Source organism: Apus apus, chromosome 7 (genome assembly GCF_020740795.1).
Source record: "Apus apus isolate bApuApu2 chromosome 7, bApuApu2.pri.cur, whole genome shotgun sequence".
Lineage (NCBI taxonomy): Eukaryota > Metazoa > Chordata > Aves > Apodiformes > Apodidae > Apus > Apus apus.
In genome coordinates this window covers 2,517,076-2,535,149 of record NC_067288.1, presented here as the reverse complement: position 1 = coordinate 2,535,149, position 18,074 = coordinate 2,517,076, and the positions used below count along the sequence as shown (strand labels likewise).

Genomic DNA, 18,074 nt, shown 5'->3' with positions numbered 1-18,074 from the left:
TTGGAACCTGCAGGTATCTCACTTCTCTTCAACAAACTATTCTATTCCTAACACTAGGGTATATATATATAAAAAAACCGAAACCAAACAGTACGCTCTAACACTAGGATGCAACAACAACACTTAACCCAACACTAGGCTCTAACTCTAGGATGCAGAAACAACGCTTAACCCAACACTAGGCTCTAACACTAGGATGCAGAAACAACACTACGTGTCACTGCTAACACCTAGTTCCTGCAGAGCTGGCGGCAGAGCTCTTCCAGGCGCCTGCTCATGAGGGCAGCGTTGACTTCCAGCCGGAGGAGCAATTCCAGGTGGTGGCGGCTGAAGGTGCCTCCTTCCCGGCGGCCTGTCCGTGCAGGAGATGTGCCCGTCCGTCCCCTTCTCTGGAAAAGACAGGGCCAGGGCACAAGGGAGCGGGCAGTGCCTTGGGTGGGGGGCAAGAAGTGTGGTGTGGGGCTTGGCTTCCTCGGGGAGAATCCAGCCCTTCAGGACTGCTCCAGGCAGCAGGCTGGGCTGAGGAAACCTGGGGCAGGCGCGGTCTTGTGCTGGGGGCTCGGCCAGGGTCTCAGCCTGTGGCTTGGCATGTCCCTGGGGAGGAGCCAGAGGAGCCCTGGGGGCTGCTGAGGCTTTCCTGCCCACGCTGGGGCTTCGTGTTCCACTGCAAGCTTTCTTGGCCCAGGCTGGGGTGCTTCCTGCTGGCCCCCCATCTTAGTGTCTTCTTTCTGACAGCTCTCCATTGTTCCTGGGGTTCCTTCCCATCCCTCCAGAGATGAAGGGTCATCCCAGCCATGCAGAGCAGCCACACGGTTTGGCAGGCCCCACAAAACAGCCATGTCGTGTCTGGCCAGGAAGGGGAGGCCCAAAGCTTGTCCAGAGGGAAGGGCAGGGAAGAGACCTTGCCCTCTGTGCCAACAGGCAGCTGCTCTGGGCCTTCAGGAGCAACACCTGCCCTGACCTGGGGTTCCTCCTCTTGGGCAAGGAAGGCCCAAAGCTGGTGCAGAGGGTAGGGCAGGGAAGAGACCTTGCCATCTCTACTGTCGGGTGGTGTCTTGGGAACCTCAGGATCGATACCCCTCCCGGTCCTGGTTTCATCCTCTCGGGCGAGAAAGGCCCACAGCTCCCCGAGAGGGCAGGGCAGGGAAGAGACCTTGCCCTCTGTGCCAGTGGGCAGCTGGGCTGGACCTGCAGGAGCAGCCGGACCTGCCCTGACCCTGACCCAGCTCTTGGGGCTGTCAGGCCTGGAGCTCCTGAGCCACTCCCCAAACAGGGTCTCTGCACCTCCCTTCTCTGCCGTGGCCCAGTCAGGGGTGCTGGGACGCTGAAGGCCGCTGGGCTTCACAAGGCTCATGCAGAAACACACGAGGATGGGGAGAAGTCTCTTGAACTCCATGCAACAAGGCACGTCCTTCTTTCTCTCTCCTGATGGACCCAATGAAACGTTCACCCTGCTTCTGCCTGCTGTTGTCTCCCCCGCGTTACTGCTGGGTACGGGCACCCACCAGACACCTCACTGGGTCACGGGCAGCCCCTGGGAACCGCACTGGGCCCTTGATACCATAACGTCTGGCACTGCTTCTATTTGACGAGTCGAGGGAAACAGAGCAGGGCTGGTGGGCTCCAAGGGCAGCTCCCTGCTCCTGCACACAGACCAGCTCTCCCTCCTGGCACGTTCAGGCTAAGGACGCTGCAGTGACTGGAACAACAGGGGCTGCAACGCTGGCAACGCTCTGGTGTGACCACCGCCCCGCTGACACGGCCCTTTGCCCATCAGCACCTTTCTCCTTCCTCCCCTTCACCCTCCGGGTCCCTCCGCTCCTCTTCTCCCGCTCGCCTCACCTGCCGCACGACGGACGCTCCTGTGCCCGTTCCCTCAGCTGCTCCCGGGGCAGGAGGACGCGCCCAGCTGCCCAAGGGCCGCCGGTCCCGAGGGGAGATCTCCAGAGCTTTCCTCACCGGATCAGGCTCCGCTCCCCCTGCGGCGATGGCGCCTCCCCGGGACGGCGACTGAGCCCCACGGCGCTGGCAGAGCCCCCCAAGGCGATGGTCGGTCCTGCCCGCCCGTCCCGGCTGATCGCGGACCCTCCCCAAGCAGCGACCCCGAGCGCCCTCCTGCCCCTTCCCAGGCGGGTCCTGCTCCCCCTTCCCCTCACGCTCTTCCCGCTCCTTTCCCTTTACGCTCTTCCCGCTCCCTTCCCCTCACGCTCTTCCCGCTCCTTTCCCCTCACGCTCTTCCCGCTCCCTTCCCCTCACGCTCTTCCCGCTCCTTTCCCCTCACGCTCTTCCCGTTCCCTTTCCCCTCACGCTCTTCCCGCTCCTTTCCCCTCACGCTCTTCCCGCTCCTTTCCCCTCACGCTCTTCCCGCTCCCTTCCCCTCACGCTCTTCCCGCTCCTTTCCCCTCACGCTCTTCCCGCTCCCTTCCCCTCACGCTCTTCCCGCTCCCTTCCCCTCACGCTCTTTCCGCTCCCCTTTCCCTCACGCTCTTTCCGCTCCCTTCCCTTTACGCTCTTCCCGCTCCTTTTCCCTCACGCTCTTCCCGTTCCCTTTCCCCTCACGCTCTTCCCGCTCCTTTTCCCTCACGCTCTTCCCGTTCCCTTTCCCCTCACGCTCTTCCCGCTCCTTTCCCCTCACGCTCTTCCCGCTCCTTCCCCTCACGCTCTTCCCGCTCCCCTTTCCCCTCACGCTCTTCCCGCTCCTTTCCCCTCACGCTCTTTCCGCTCCCTTCCCCTCACGCTCTTCCCGCTCCTTTTCCCTCACGCTCTTCCCGCTCCCTTCCCCTCACGCTCTTCCCGCTCCTTTCCCCTCACGCTCTTCCCGCTCCCTTCCCCTCACGCTCTTCCCGCTCCTTTCCCCTCACGCTCTTCCCGCTCCCTTCCCCTCACGCTCTTCCCGCTCCTTTCCCCTCACGCTCTTCCCGTTCCCTTCCCCTCACGCTCTTCCCGCTCCTTTCCCCTCACGCTCTTCCCGCTCCCTTCCCCTCACGCTCTTCCCGCTCCTTTCCCCTCACGCTCTTCCCGCTCCCTTCCCCTCACGCTCTTCCCGCTCCTTTCCCCTCACGCTCTTCCCGCTCCCTTCCCCTCACGCTCTTCCCGCTCCTTTCCCCTCACGCTCTTCCCGCTCCCTTCCCCTCACGCTCTTCCCGCTCCTTTCCCCTCACGCTCTTCCCACTCCCTTCCCCTCACGCTCTTCCCGCTCCTTTCCCCTCACGCTCTTCCCCCTCCTTCCCCTCACGCTCTTCCCGCTCCTTTCCCCTCACGCTCTTCCCGCTCCTTTCCCCTCACGCTCTTCCCGCTCCTTTCCCCTCATGCTCTTCCCGCTCCTTCCCCTCACGCTCTTCCCGCTCCCTTCCCCTCACGCTCTTCCCGCTCCCCTCCCACAGGCACACACCGGCTGCCCCACCCGGGCAGAGCGGGGCGGGAAAGGAGCGGGACGGGGAGAAAACAGGGAAACCCGCCCCGTGGTTCAGCGTGGAGAGCGCTGTGCTGCGTGAGGTTATCACTGAAGCCACTGTTGGAAACAATTAAAAAAGGCAAAGGCAGCAACACCACAGATTTGTGCCAGGGGTTTTTCCAGTGAACTCCTGTGTGACCTTATTCCCATCTGCCTGAATGAGATGCCTGTACCTTGATACAAACCCACCGTGTTTCATGTTCTTTTTACTGAGAGGTGCTGTATCTTTTCAACTCATCATTTGGGCTCGAGCACTTTTTTCCAGAAACAGACTTGGGCCTGTGTTTGCAAGAAAATTGCATCTGGGTACATTTATTGCAGAGAGAATCAGAAGCAAAACTATAGTTTAATTGTGCCCAACCAGAACTGCACTCAGGGCAGCCTGAGAATTAGGAAAATCCAGACGTCACAACCGTGTGCAAGTGTAGGGAAGTCAGTGTAGAAAATGCTGGAAGTGTTAACACAGCAACAACAAAAAAGCCTGGAGGAAACTCAGAGGGCCTTTGGTGTGAGTAGTGAACCCACCTCAGCTCATCAGTCATTTGAACAACAAGCTCTGAATAGATATTTAAATCCTCTGGGTTGGCACATGGCAACAAAAGGGTGTTCGTAACCTCCCTATTTGAAATCCCCTCATGGCGTTATTTTATGTAAGTTTTGACATTCGTGGTTATTTCTTTTTCTCACAGAAAAAACACTCAAATCTATAACCCCCCATCTTTATTCCTGTACTTTTTGTTCTTTTTAATGGCAGTTTATTTTTGCTGTTGTTTCCATGGTGCCCTTGTTACCCTCTGAGCTCTGGCACCACGGACACTTCCCTGCTCCCTTCAGTGTGAGTAGGAAGGCACTTACTTTCCTGTCGCTGCACAGGACGCTGCAGCTGCAGGCAGCCTCAGCTCCTCCGCCTGCCCAACGTTCACAGTGCAGCTTTGAGAACCTGACTGGGAGCTCATGCGTTCAGATTCTCCTGATTATAAATTCCCACAAGCATTTTAACCTTTCTAAGTGGTTGGGGTCGGGGTGTGTGTGTGTGTTTGGGGTTTGTTGTTTTTTGGGTTAGGGTTTTTTTTATTTTTCCCACTCAAATTTGACAGCAGCTGCTGAAACACTGGCACAGAGCACATGCGAGCTCCACGGCCCAATGGCATGTCACTTAAGGTCTCGTCCAGGATTGTTACAGACAGGGTTTGTAGCAAGGAAAAACGGAACCCACCAGCAGCCATCTCACAAGCTTTGCCCATACAGAAGCTGGAGCCTGAAACAAGTTCATCTCAATATTCCACGCAGCAGTGCCTGCTGCAAATGGTGAAGTTCAACTAGAAACCCTGTGCTTTACACGCTTGTGCCCTCCCCTTTGCTGCTGGAGTTTAAGACAATAGTACAGAAAAACACTGCTTTGTCAGCTATTCCAATAAGTACCAGCCAAGCCCCAGACATATATGCATGCGTGATGTTAAACAGGTGTCACAGGCTACCATGGACTTAGTTACTACCTGTTTAGTTTGTACACGGATGGCAACTCTCCGTAAGACGTACACAAGGAGGGGCTGGTGTTTCTACGAGCAGTAGAGCAGTTATTACAGCCTGGCTTCGCTCCTCTTCATGCCATAGCCAGGCAAGCCAGCAGAACATGCATGCTGCCCAACTCCCCTGCCTTAGACATTCTCCAAACGACTGGGACCTCACTGTGCTAAAGCAGTTTGTTCTTTCACGTTATTTTCCTGCAAACAACATACTCAGACTTTCCCCTATTTGCAGGCCCCAGTCAGACTGTCGGCTTCCATCATAATCCCTTCTCCATCCCCCTAATTCTATAGGGGACAGGTGCACATATATAGTTATGTACAGGATACATGCCCTCATGCCTGTCCTGCTCTCTTCCAGCTGTTGGCATCTTCTCTCAAAGTATATGTGAAAAACAAGAGTGCTGGAAAACAACCTCTTGGGAAAACACTGATGATTGTTCTCCAGCCTCAGGCTACTCTGCCAGAACAGTCAGCTCTTTGTCAGGACAGAAACGTCAGCTGGACACAGACAAACTGACTGGGGATTTGTTCTGGGTCTCTGCTTCAGAAACAAAAGGAGAATTCAGAGAGATTTGTGTTTATCTACAAATTAATCGCATCCCTTTCAAGGCAACACCTCTCTGTGCTTGTGACTTGTGGGGTAGATTTGTTGAGATATGCCAAACTGTCATGGCTGGGTGTAGTATTACCTGGCCTTCTCTACTCTGGAGAAAATAATTACTAGTACATATTTCACTGGAATGTTAAGGTGACAGAATAATGGAACAGCCAACCTCCCCCAAGCAAGTGCCTCTGCATGCCTGCAGCTCCTGAGCAAAGAGCATGGAAGTAGCAGCTCCTGCTTCTGCAAACTGCCCTGCTGATTTTCCTGTTCGACCCAAGCAGAACATGGCTGTAAGTCAGAGAAAGTTAACTCTGTAAAACATAAAGTACAAAGCATGCAGAGAACTGGTTCTGCATTTCAGGCCTCAGCATGTTCCAACAGGCTCCATTAGCAAACCACTCTTGACACCACTCCACTTCTGTGGCTTTAGAGATACGTTTGCAATTGCTCCTTGGCTTGGTTCTGGGGTTTATTCCCCCTTTTGGAACAGGTACATAACACACAGCATCCTGATGAGGTTCTCTGCAAACAAAGTGTGCTTCCTGTTTAAAGTCATTCCCAGCAATTGATTTCAAATGCCCCAGAGAGCTTAGCTGAATTTGGCTGCGAGGAATTTGCACAAACCATGACAAAGATGGGAGGTGTTCTCAGAATCCTAACTGTGAAATTTAATCTGCTCCATTGTGCTGGTACCTAAATATGTCTGGAGCTGCAGCTGGTTAAATGAAGAGTCCAGCTTCACTTTGTGCATTATAAGCAGGACAGAATTTAACAGTAGCTTTGTATAACCCCTTTGTGCAGATATCCAAGGGCTAAGGGGGTTGATTAGCCTCAAATACCATTCAAAACAGACAGGCATTGTAGAACACTGTCTTTCATAACATGCCAGCAGAAATCTTGCGAGGATGGTTTCAGCTTCATTTGCAGCCAGATTTCTACCTACCATCTTACCCCAGGGGTAAAAAGGAAAAGCTGTCATTCTGTACCATCACTCTCATGTAATCCTGGTCTGGGGGAAAACATTATTTATGTGAAGTTCTTCCTCCTGAGAGCACAAAACCTGCCACTGACCCTGACATAAGTAGGCACAAAGCAGTGCAAACCAGGGGAAGTTACACAAGGGCGCGAAACTGTTTATGGAGCCAGATCACACACTGGACCCAATGTTGCCTCGTGCATAGTAGGTGGGGCTTGGGCCATTGGTGTGGGAGCACTCCAATGGGACCCAGAGGAGGAGAAGGCAACAACCACCCGCTTTTCATAACAGCATCTCCCTCCAGTAGGGCAGGGGCACGGGCGGGGCCTGACTGACTAAAATAAACAGACATGCAGCTCCTTGTGACTATGTGCAGCCTCGGGGGGACAGACTGCAGCAGCTAGGAGGGGGACAGCTTAAAACGTAAGTATGCCCACCTTTTCCATGTCCTTAATGCAATGAGTGATTTGTGGAATTCCTTTGTTCTGTCTACGCTTACTCGTGGCACCAGAGTAACCTGTGGAGGCTCCTGCTGTCCTCTGCTCCTTTGGCCCATCTTTTAACAGCTGCATCATTACCCTACAGTCATACTTACATGGACACATGGGAGGGGCAAACCTAAGCTTTCCTGTAAATCTAAAAATTAGTTCAACTGTAAACATTTGGAGGATTCTTCTCAGTTTGGCTACCACCCTCCTCCCCCAAGCGTCATTTTATATAATTCAAAAACATTTTGTACGTGCAGTCACTGACAGTATTGGCCACGAAGTTAGAGAAGACAGAGCTGGGAGAGCTCTAACCAGCAGCTGGAAAGGTGCTGTGGAGGAGCTGGGTTTGACAAGGCAGCATGGGTTGCAATGGATCAATGTCTACTCCCTGCTTTCTAACACATCCAGGGAGAACATGAAGAGTAGGAACGTGCTTGCTAGGATAAACAAAGTGACAGCAAAACAGCATCATCTCTGCCTTTGAAATGGCAATGGCTAAAATATTGTAGAAAGCTTCAGTGTAATTGCTCACATTGGTTCAAATACAACTACTTTGTTCCCGCTTTATTGCTCTACTTTGTTAATTTGTAAATACTATTGACAAAAAGTGTATTAAGAGTATGACTGTCCAGCCTGGGACCATGCCGCAGTCCCTGGTGACCCATCAGCTGGTACAGACTGCTGAAGATGTTGCATCTCCAGGCTGGGACAGGGATGGGGACAGCGCTTGCTTTTAACTGCTGGCACCAGTCTCCTGCTACATGGTTCTCTGATCTTGCCTGGCTCTAGGGAGACAACTGAAAGTGCTGCTAGAAAAAAACTCAGCACCTGAGTGGTCAGTGCACTACTTATTTTAAGTTAAATCAGTGCCAGTAGGGGGTTTTTGGGTGTTGTTTTTTTGGGTTTTTTTTGTTTATTTTGATAAAAGCTTTTCAAACTTACAGATCTCAAAAAAAAAGTACTTGTAGCAAGATCTAACCCAAGATACATACATAAGTGGATTAAAGTACTCAACAGTAGCCTACATGTCATAAGAGAAAGAGGCAGCACAAGAAAGGTCCTGATGTACAAAAAGAGCCATTCACAAAGGTCATGTTAAAGATGGCACACCTTGGCATATCTTAAAGGCTTCACCGCTGGAGGCAGGACATCCTGAGAATATCATCAGAGCACCTTTTAATACTAAAAGCCCATGAAAAAATAGAGGCATGAGTGGCAGAGCACTGGCTTCTTGTGTAGGCAGCTATAAACAACTGAGGAGGTGGAGAAAAAAATAACCAGTTTGTTCTGTTACCCAAGAAACACACAAGTTATGCTCTGACAAGACAATGTAATATGATCCAAGTACCAAGACAGGTCCTGAATTAACTATATGCTGTCTTTCAAACATGAAGTGCAAAGGACATCATCATGCAACAGAAAGCAGGGACTTCCTTGGGATGTAGGTTATGCACTACAATCTGCCTGGTATTGGACCATAAAACACACACCTGTAAATGTACATACTGGTTGAAGAGAGGCCAGTGAATTGTGTCTGCCTTTCAGCTCTGGCAAGATGATCAAATCCTTCAAGCAAACCTTTCTGTCCCTGGATCTGCAGTCCCCTCGGTGGAGCTCAGCAGAGACAACGGTAGGCACTGAAGTCCAGGGGAACAGAGCTCTGTGCAGTCAGGGTGGGGCAGAGCCAAGGGTGGATCTGGATTTGTCTGATGACCACTGAGGAGCCGAGAAGTGTTAGTATAGACACCATTCACACCCAATTGCAAAGAGGGACACCTACTCGAGCTCTGAGGAGCTAAGCCCAAGGCAGAACAGCACGGTTAAGTAAGGGAGGCACCAGTTTGACATTTGGGGTACATACGACTAAAGTCTGCAGCAACCCAGCACTACCTGATTATATACGTGTATATATACACACACACAGAGTACTGGATTGCAGAGTTGGAAGGAGCAGCTATTCAGGTCACTTTGGTATTCACCTCATGGTTCCTGCAACTTTTGCTGCCTTCCAGGCCAAGGATTACGAGCTGCGGCAGTACGAGACAGCCAAGTGGGTCAGCACAGTCATCAGAGGAGAGACCCAAAAGGAGGCAACACGCCAGGGCTTCTGGAAGCTCTTCCACTACATCCAGGGGAAGAACGAGAAAGGTACAATGTGCTGGTTTCACACAGCAAGAAGCACAAATGGGACATGAAACATTACAGCATAAAGCAGCTGTAATTACAGCTGTGGGACACCGCAGGTTCCCCTTCTTGGTCTAACACCCTCATGACTCCACCAGGACATTGTACCTGAGGCTGCTTTGGTTTCTGCCTTTAGGCTAATTCTGCATCACCCTTTACTACATCATCCAGGCACTGCCTTTGCTTGCAGCTTAGAATTCTTTTCCCCTCCTCTTCTCTAGAAATGAAGATTGATATGACTGTGCCAGTGACCTGCCTGATAAAATCTGGCTGCACAGACTTCAAGATCTCCTTCTTTCTGCCATTTGAACACCAGGACTCCCCACCCCAGCCCACGGACTCAGAGGTGTTCATTGAGGAGCGGAAGGCAGCTGCCATCTTTGTCAGGTAAGCAGCATCAGCACAGCTACTGGGAGGGGTCCATCTAGCAGGAGCTTACAGCTGGTTTTTCACTTAGATACATCCTGCTGTTCAAAGCCTTGATTGACAAAACCTGAGCATTTTGAATACTTCTTGTGCTGGGGTGTAAACAAAGAAAAATAACCAAGTTTTGAACCACTTCCTTTTCAGCAAACTCTTGAATATCACACCCAAGGGGGTTTTATGGAAATACAGCCTACAGAATCCTCCTCTCTTGGGCACATTCTGTGCTTCAGAACACCCAAGTCACTCTTCCAGCCCCTTTTACTTAGTCACAAATTCCCATAGAACCTGCATTCCAGTTCTTTATTGTAGGAAAAGCACCCAAAGCTACCCTTGCCCTCTCCCCTGCATGTATTAAAGCCACAGGCAAAATTCTATCTCAGCTAATGCTCTCAGAATTGCAAATCAATTATTTTACATACACTCCCTGACAGCTGGTTCTACATAGTTGATCTGCACCAGAAACTGCTCACTGGATGCTTTGCAAGCCTGAAGTATCTATCAAAATAAAAAGCAGGGGCTTAAATGCTTAACAAAAACCCCCATCTCTTTTCACTTCTCCCAGGTCCTTTGGTGGATTTGCCTCCCCAGAGAAATATGCTGAGGAAGCTGAAGTCTTGGCCAGAATCTTAAGAAACCGAGGCCAACCATTTCATGAAGACTTCTTCTATACTGCAGGCTATGACAGTCCCTTCAAGCTCTTCAACAGGCACAATGAAGTGTGGTATTTTAAAAAGTAACATGGTGGGGGCAATATTAAGAGGCTACTAATCAGCTCTGGATGAAAACACATTAATGGCTTTTGCTTTAGTGCAGAAGAGTACATATGGACACAGATCATGACTAATTCACTTTCTCTAGTATGAAATACTATCCTGGCTAAAAAGATTCCAGCTCTTTCTAAAAGATGTAATTTAAATTCAAGTGTATCATGCCAGCTGGAGTGGAAGACACAACAAACCTATTCCTCTTATTGAAAAGGTTCTAGGGAACACTAATAGTTTGAAAATATTCCTACCAACAGTTTGGATTTCTAGCTTTACTTCTCATTAGAAGTGCTACAGCAATAGCTCAAGTCTTATGAAGAATGAGTTCTTCATTGAGCTGACTTTGCCCATGTTGATATCCCTCTGGAGACAACAAAGATTGGGGAAACTAAGAAATTTACAACTAATGAGTTCTGGGAAGCAGCAACACCTTAGCAGGCCCTGGTGCTTCATAGGCAGGAACTTTTTAAAAATACTACCAAAATCCCTCACTTCTCCAGATTTTATTTTTTCTTTCCTCATGTAGGCTAGATGCTCCAAACTAATGCCAGCAACCAACTTAAGACTACAGGTCCAGTGGAAAAGGGTTAACAGTGTCCAAGCTTATTCTGTGCACATCATCTGCACCTGTCATGTAATGCCAGACTTGTCAGCAGCCTGTAACTTTAGGAGCAAAGGCACAAGGAGTAGTGTTTAGCTCTCACCTACAGAACACTAATTACTACTTAAATTATTTAGCTTTGGACAAATCTTGGTATTGGTCAGGTCAAGTGCAGTCTGCACACTAGCAGTATCTGATACTTAAGTGAAGACACTTGCAGGACTAGCATTTCAACTAGCTGAGTCCCTGCTCTGAAGTGAAGCATTTAAAGCCCTCATGAAGTAGCCTAGAGGCATTTTAGAGGAAGCTGTACCAGTCAGAAAGCAGCTCACAGCAACAGCCAGAGTTCACAAATTTTTATTGGTTCCACTCACTATCAGGCAAATATCTTCAGTGTGGTAAAAACACCTTGGCTTTTTTAATGCTGTTCATGCAAGTGTAACCCATTATTCTGCAATCTTCCACCTATTAAGACAGACATAAGAAACATGAGAAGGCACCGAACCAACACAAGCTTTCTGGGAACAATTCAGACCTTAGATTTTCATCTCTGTTCAGAGAGAGAGTTCAAGCTAAGGTTTTATCATCATTTGTTCCAACAAATAAATTTCTTTATTGCACTCACCTCCTTGGTTCTTCTTGCAGCCATTTCAAAGTTGCCTCCTCACCTAAACAAAAAAAAAAACACACACAATTAACATACCTGCAGTACCACAACAGCTAAAAGCTCCACAGCAGCTTTGCAGCCTCAGAGAAAAGTGGAACGGAAGTGGTGATATCACAGTAATTCATTTGGCAGAATCAATTTTCATCAGTGGCTACAGCTATTCCCAGAAGTTTTTAAGGGGAGTCACCTGCTGTATGGTCTTACCTAGTGAGGCTGCAGACAGCACAGTCCTCTCCTGAAAAAGAGAGGATGTTTCAGGATAACAACATAACATGCAATTTTAATTTTTTGTCTCTGAAGTTCTAGTCAGCAAACTAATTTTACCAACAAGGAGGCTAGGTTTCAGACCTGCAACACCCAAACAGGATATACAAAGCTTACAAATCCTAACCAAGCTGGAAATACAGAATTACTCTCACTGGAAGAATCGAGGAAAGGTCTGAAGCTACTCCTTGCTTTGTGATACTGTCCCTCCCCAACAGAAAGTTACACTGAGTGAGTGACACCTAAAATACAAGTCCCATAGAAATCCTGAAAGCCTATCCTTGAAAGAGAGAACCAGTCCATTGGAAGAAAGAAGTTTGTACAGCAATCATCTAGAACTTGAGCTTAAATTTGTTAACAGTTAATGTGCCAAGACTAGCAAAAATCACTGAACAGTGACAACCACAGCATAGAGAGCCAATGTTTTGTTTTCTTCTGTTTACTTCAGGAGTGCAGTGTTAGTGCCAGTTCACAGGACAGCCAGACACACCAGACTAAGTGATGACAGCTGTTTGCTGCTGTGCATTCTGCTGTACTGCTTTATGAACACTATTGGCTAAGTGGCTTCCACTGATTCAGCTCCTTTACTATTTCGACTGTGTGAGGTCATCAAGCAATAAAATCCCAGGTTTTAGAGTCCCTGAGACCAGATCTGCTGCTGCTACAAACAGAACTTCACTGCTGACAACAGTTCAGGAGCTTGTCAGGGTATATGCTCAGAAAGAGCCCTTCCTAACTCAGAGCTACAAAGTGCATTATTGCTTTAAGCACATCATGTTCCTTCCCACAGTAGCTGAGTAGGAGAATCAGAATACAGTAAGGGGAAAACTAATCAGATTACAGGACTAATTTTATACACCAACATCTTAGCATTTAGTACAAAGACAGTATTTCAACAATTATCAAACCTCATATACCCTACACTCACCTCAGACACAAGTTAGTCTTCTTTGTCACACAAACTCCCCACAAGCTTCATTCTGTAACAAATGAAATTTTATTAATACTCTTCTCCTTGGCATTTTATCCTGAGTTAAAGAGTTAGTCTGAATGTGGGTACTGTTTCAGTGCAAGAATCCTCCTCAGCCTCTTTCAGAGAGATTCCCATTGATTAGAATTAATCATCACAAACAGTACATGCTTAGAAACACTTAATGCTTTGTTATTTTTGCTTCTCCTAAGAGGAGCTGACCTCCTGAGCCTTTCAGACCATAGCCCCAACCACATCTTCATTTACATCACATAAAAGCTTTAATTCTAGTCACTAAAACCATTTACCATGTAACTTTAACAGTCAGTGCTGCTCCTTGCCAAAGCCCTTAAATTTAACCAGCCACAAGTTAGAAGTGCAAAGTTATTCTTCTGAGTTTGGCCAGGATAAGCTCTGCACTGACAGGTTGCCCTATATTCTTTCTAATCAACTAGAAACTCAATCAGTCCTTAACAGTTACTTATTTCAACTACTCCATGCCATTTGTTTTCAGTTACAGAAAACAATTAACATTTTCAAGTTGTAAAAAAAAAAAAAGAGGGCAAGTGAGAAGCAAGCAGTTTACAAAATAAGAAGCATCTCTCACAAAGTAAGCAGCAGTTCTCCATTCTCAAATCTAGGACATGCACAAGAAAATAAAGTCAGTTCAATGCTGATGTTACTCTAGAGCTTATTAAGCTCTAGAAACTCCTTTGTCCATTACTGTTACAATTACTGCCATGTCTTCTAATGATCTTCAGTCACTAGGTATGAAATTCAGTCCCTAGCACCTCAAGTGAATGAAGGCTGCAAGCTGCTGGTAACCCATGATCTACTGGTAGATTTAAGAAAATCCTCAAGGAACCTTCTTGTCAACTGCTGCAGCTGTGCTGGCATTATGGACCAGCAACTCCCCCACCAGGCTGCTCTGACCAGTCATCTGCATTTGCTGGGCACTTACTTTTGCTGGTAGCACCAGCTGCATCACTTCATAGCCCCATCACACCAGCCCTAGAACAAAGCAAAGCATCAGGACAGCACTCAAGCAAGCACAGGAGGATGACCTCTAGCCAGGTGCCTGAAGTCAGATAGAGCTAATTGCAGACCTCCACGGTTGAAGTCAAGGCAGTCAAATCTCATCACACAGGCAGCTCATGTGGTCAGTCACTGGACAGCTATCTGCTTTAGGCTAAGGTTGCTACAGTGAAGGGGGCATATGAGTGAATCGTGCTATTGGAGCAACTGGCTGAGCTCACAGGCACTCAGAGTTCAGCACAAGTCAGCCTGTCCAGGCTGGGCTTTACCCAACAGTTCCGTCCTGAACAGGATGTCCTGACACATCCTCCTGTTCAGGCCAAGATGCAAGCAGCAGCCAAACCAACTGCCCCTGCAACCTCCCCTGCAGCTTATATGCACCAAATACTTCACCTTCTAGCCGTATTTTTAATGCTAATACTTGCAAAATTAAAACAAGGACTTACATCACAACGAGAAGCATTCTCGAAGCCTGCAAAGGAGAAGTTGCCATTAGGTAGGGTCCAGCACAAAGTTTCTGTCTGAGTTCCAGTGACATACTGTATCAGTGTTTAGTCAAGCTTTGTCCTCATGGGGATCAGAGACCTGATTCAACATCATCTACAGTAGCCTGCAACAGTCCCACCCCATTCCACAAGGGGAGCCCTAAAGCCATCTCCCAGCACTCTCCCCATCACCCCTGAGCAGGTAACTCTGCAACTCCAGACTGCTGGAACTGCAGAAAGGAGCAAACCTCTGAATGGTAGAGTTCAGTGGCATGAACTCTGTGTCATCATCCAAGCTGAACTACACTGGGAAAAGCATTTCAGATACCAAATTCATAGTACTGCCATGTTCACCATTTAGTCATTAACAGGCAGGTTCCAGAAATTTCCAGTTACTGTGAATCACAGGGGATCTGAAGGCACTTAAAGAGTGCTAGTGCCTTTGTTGCAGATTTTCCAGAGACAAAATGGATGTGCAGACTCAATATCCAAAAGCAAGCTCCCAGCTCAAATCCAGAACAGCCAAACATAGCATCCATGTAAAACATCCTTCAGTTACCTTTAATTAGGGAAGACTTGTCTGCACCAGCATCAGTAACAGGTGAAGAAGCATCTCACACTGCAGGCACAGGCATCCTCTGCCTAGGGCAGCCTGCAAGCAACAGAACACTGAGAACTTGCAGCACTAACACCAGACCAACCAAGATTTTTTTGTTACTGAAAGAGCAAATTTATTCTGCTGCATTTGTGCTTAATTTCACCAGCACAGCCTACTCCATTCCTCCCACTCATCCTACTAAATTGTTTAGCCCTTTTACTGATACTGTGAGGCAACTTTTCAAAACACATCCATGGCCCAAGAGAAAAGTAGTGCTTCATCTCCACTTTCCACATGGGTGCTCTCAAACCTGGCCTAGGGCACAGGAGACTGCATCAGGGAGTGACAGACAGTAATGAGGTGATCAACACGGGCCATCTGCTGAACTATGCATCATCACACACAGCCTCCTCACACAGCTGGGGTGTAAGCTAAGTTCTCACAGATGGAGGCAACATGATACTCACTTTGCCCAGCTCACAGCTTTATCTCCCAGTGCCTGCAACAGAGTAAGAAAAAAACCATCAGACTCCCTCAGCCTTCATGGCCAGGCCCACACCTCCTAGCAAGGCATCCCAAGAGCCAGATACATCAGATAGGAGCGAAAGACCAAACTCAGGTGTTCGTCACAGCACCCTCTGCTGAACTATGCCATCATCACTGTATCTGCTCAGGAAGAACAGTGCCAAGCACCCACCTCTTCTGACAGCTTTGAAACATTGCAAGTTTCAAAATAAAGCCAATATTCAATAGTTTGAGTACTAGCAAGCATCAGCTGTCTGTGGCCCTCCCTCCTGTTCTGCACATCCCACCCCTCTGCTGCGAGGTTCTGTGGAAGAAACCACTGCACAAACAACTCATTTCTCACCAGATCATGTTTCTTCTGCAACTCTTTCAGATGCACCAGTCAAAACCTGGAAGGAAAAGAGGTTATCAACAGTATATTCATAAGTCTGAACACCAAGGGAAAATTCTAACTTGCTGTGCCTCAGAGAGAAGTTATGGTGGTAAAAGTGTTCATCACCCTCTTGGTCAAGAGTAGCAAATAAGTGTCATCATTGTGGCACCAGAGGGAATAAGACCTGCTTACTGCCATGGTTAGAACAGAAGACGCTGCCTAGAAAAAGACTAAGCACCATTTTATGTTGATTCTTTAAGTATTTTTTTACCTTGTGAAGTAGCATTCGAGTATCCATGTCTGGTGGCAGATCTGGAAGAGAAAAAAGTTTCAGATGCGTGTAGAACTCAGGGGAGTCCCTCCAACAGTGACACAAAGACAGAAAAAAGCCTCAGCACAGAGTTTTCAGAAATCACTTCTGTCCACTACTCTTGTACAGAAACCATCATAGGCTCTCTGATTTAGTTAACATCAATCCTGTCTGAGACAGGCACCAGGCACATGTCCAAACAACAAACTATTTCATGCTGTGCATGGTGAAAGGGCAGTGATGAAGGATAAAAGGTAGCTAGGGTGGTACTGCAGTCTGGCTGGAGACTGGAGCAGTCGTTCTGACCCAACAGGAGCCCCACATCCACTTTCCAGTACAAAGACATGACTTTTCCCAGTAGCAAAGTGAGGACTGCCTGAAGAGATGCCACAGAGGATGACTGGATTACATACACTGCTCTTACAATCTCCTGAGATATAAACCCCAGGCTAATTACTGGAAGTGCACCTACATATTATTTCTCAATTTTAACTCTATATTTCAGAAGCAGCACTTACCTGTTTCAAAGCCTTGAGGGTGCAGTTGATGCATATTAAACTGAAAATAAAGAGAGTATATGTTAGTTGTTCCACTTATCATCAACGATAATAAAGAATGACAACGTTCACACATTGAAAAATGCTAAGTAAAATTCAAAACACCCTGAGCCTTACAACAAACCTCTACCCTGACACCATCTGCCCTCCAGCTCTTTGTAGAGACAAGGCTGCAAAGGTAAGCCCGTGTTTTTCAGCAGGGGGAAACACTGGAGTTGTTTCCTACAGCTCAATCCCAGTGTCCCACGCCCGGGTCAGTGCAGCAGCCACGAGCTGCCAGCCAGGACACCACACCACTCCATGCCCAGCTCAGATTATGTTGGTATTCATCACCCTCTCAGATGTCCCTACCAACATAGTTTTCATCATGTGCAGGCACACGGAACTCCAAGCGAGCCACCCTCCTACTTCGTTAACATGGGCTGTTGAATTAGAACACTTAGAAAGCCAATTATCTCCGGGAGCACGCGACATTCTCTCCCCTCATTTAGTAAGAGGCGGTTCTGCAGCGGGCACCTTCCCCACAACCGAAGGGCTCTCCCAAGCCTGGCATCTGCGCATTAACTCGCAGAGGAGCAGGCAACCCTCAACCCTAACACAACTACATTTCGCACAGACCCCACTTTGACCACTTCGCATTCACCGGAGAAAAACACCGTTTCCTAAGACCGGAGAAAACTACTCCCTCTTACAAAGCCTAGAGAAGGGAAAAAATTAAAAAAAAAAAAAAAAAAAGCCAAGCTAATCTCCGCGGCTCCCACAGGCACTTCACCATCTTCCAGGAGTATTTCCCGCAAGAGAAGGGCTTCCCGGCCAGCCCCCGCTTCTCAGCGGCCTCTCTCGAGTTGTTGCCCCACGAAACCCGCGCCAGGCCGGGGGGGCTGCCGAGGCAACGCCCCACGGGGGTCGCCACCTCCGAGGGGCCCACACGGGCCTTTCCCCCCCACCAGCCCGTGCGGAGGCTGCTACGAGGCCGCACTCCCACCCGCACCCGGCGGGGTCCCAGCGCCCCCCCCCTCCCCGGGCCGCCACGAGGCGCGGTCCCCTCAGCACGGCTTAGGCCGCAGACCGGGCCCGGCGCCGCAATCCAGCGCCATCCTCCCCTACCAACGCTCAGCGGCGGCCACCGCCCACCCGCAGCGCCTCCGCACTGCCCCCCCGAACCGACGGGGGCCCCCAGGGACGGACAGACCCCCCCCCCCGCTCACCGGGAGGGCCGCGCCCGGTCCCGCAGCGCCGCCGCACACGGAGCGGAAAGGCCGAG

General features: G+C 49.1%; 1 protein-coding gene, 1 long non-coding RNA gene and 7 other non-coding genes across 9 annotated transcripts; 1 reads left to right on the top strand and 8 right to left on the bottom strand.

The window, feature by feature from the left end:
- Positions 1–6,946: 6,946 nt before the first annotated feature.
- On the top strand, positions 6,947–10,609 carry HEBP2 (heme binding protein 2). Its single transcript, XM_051625105.1, has 5 exons — positions 6,947–6,986; positions 8,597–8,681; positions 9,064–9,199; positions 9,457–9,622; positions 10,224–10,609. Exons 2-5 carry the CDS (start codon positions 8,607–8,609, stop codon positions 10,396–10,398), a joined length of 552 nt encoding a protein of 183 aa, XP_051481065.1. The 5' UTR covers positions 6,947–6,986; positions 8,597–8,606; the 3' UTR covers positions 10,399–10,609.
- A 758-nt stretch (positions 10,610–11,367) lies between these two features.
- Positions 11,368–18,065, bottom strand: LOC127387127 (uncharacterized). Its single transcript, XR_007890056.1, has 12 exons — positions 18,019–18,065; positions 16,772–16,811; positions 16,215–16,255; positions 15,914–15,959; positions 15,513–15,544; positions 15,007–15,099; positions 14,409–14,434; positions 13,889–13,938; positions 12,886–12,937; positions 11,898–11,928; positions 11,652–11,694; positions 11,368–11,491 (listed from the first exon to the last, which is right to left on the bottom strand). It is a non-coding gene; the product is annotated as an uncharacterized LOC127387127 (long non-coding RNA).
- Positions 11,547–11,624, bottom strand: LOC127387451 (small nucleolar RNA SNORD81). Its single transcript, XR_007890129.1, has one exon. It is a non-coding gene; the product is annotated as a small nucleolar RNA SNORD81 (small nucleolar RNA).
- Positions 11,771–11,846, bottom strand: LOC127387462 (small nucleolar RNA SNORD47). The gene has a single exon (XR_007890140.1). It is a non-coding gene; the product is annotated as a small nucleolar RNA SNORD47 (small nucleolar RNA).
- LOC127387452 (small nucleolar RNA SNORD79) lies at positions 13,015–13,093 on the bottom strand. Its single transcript, XR_007890130.1, has one exon. It is a non-coding gene; the product is annotated as a small nucleolar RNA SNORD79 (small nucleolar RNA).
- LOC127387464 (small nucleolar RNA snR60/Z15/Z230/Z193/J17) lies at positions 15,629–15,714 on the bottom strand. The gene has a single exon (XR_007890142.1). It is a non-coding gene; the product is annotated as a small nucleolar RNA snR60/Z15/Z230/Z193/J17 (small nucleolar RNA).
- LOC127387450 (small nucleolar RNA SNORD24) lies at positions 16,030–16,111 on the bottom strand. The gene has a single exon (XR_007890128.1). It is a non-coding gene; the product is annotated as a small nucleolar RNA SNORD24 (small nucleolar RNA).
- Positions 16,331–16,397, bottom strand: LOC127387467 (small nucleolar RNA SNORD75). The gene has a single exon (XR_007890145.1). It is a non-coding gene; the product is annotated as a small nucleolar RNA SNORD75 (small nucleolar RNA).
- LOC127387463 (small nucleolar RNA SNORD74) lies at positions 17,111–17,189 on the bottom strand. The gene has a single exon (XR_007890141.1). It is a non-coding gene; the product is annotated as a small nucleolar RNA SNORD74 (small nucleolar RNA).
- Positions 18,066–18,074: the final 9 nt, after the last annotated feature.

What these genes read in the sequence shown, in the direction of transcription:
- HEBP2 (XM_051625105.1), top strand. Translation starts at nt 8,607, where the DNA reads ATGATCAAATCCTTCAAGCAAACCTTTCTGTCCCTGGATCTGCAGTCC. An exon ending in GGAGCTCAGCAGAGACAACG is followed by an intron (nt 8,682 to 9,063) that starts GTAGGCACTGAA and finishes GCTGCCTTCCAG; the next exon opens with GCCAAGGATTACGAGCTGCG. An exon ending in CCAGGGGAAGAACGAGAAAG is followed by an intron (nt 9,200 to 9,456) that starts GTACAATGTGCT and finishes CCTCTTCTCTAG; the next exon opens with AAATGAAGATTGATATGACT.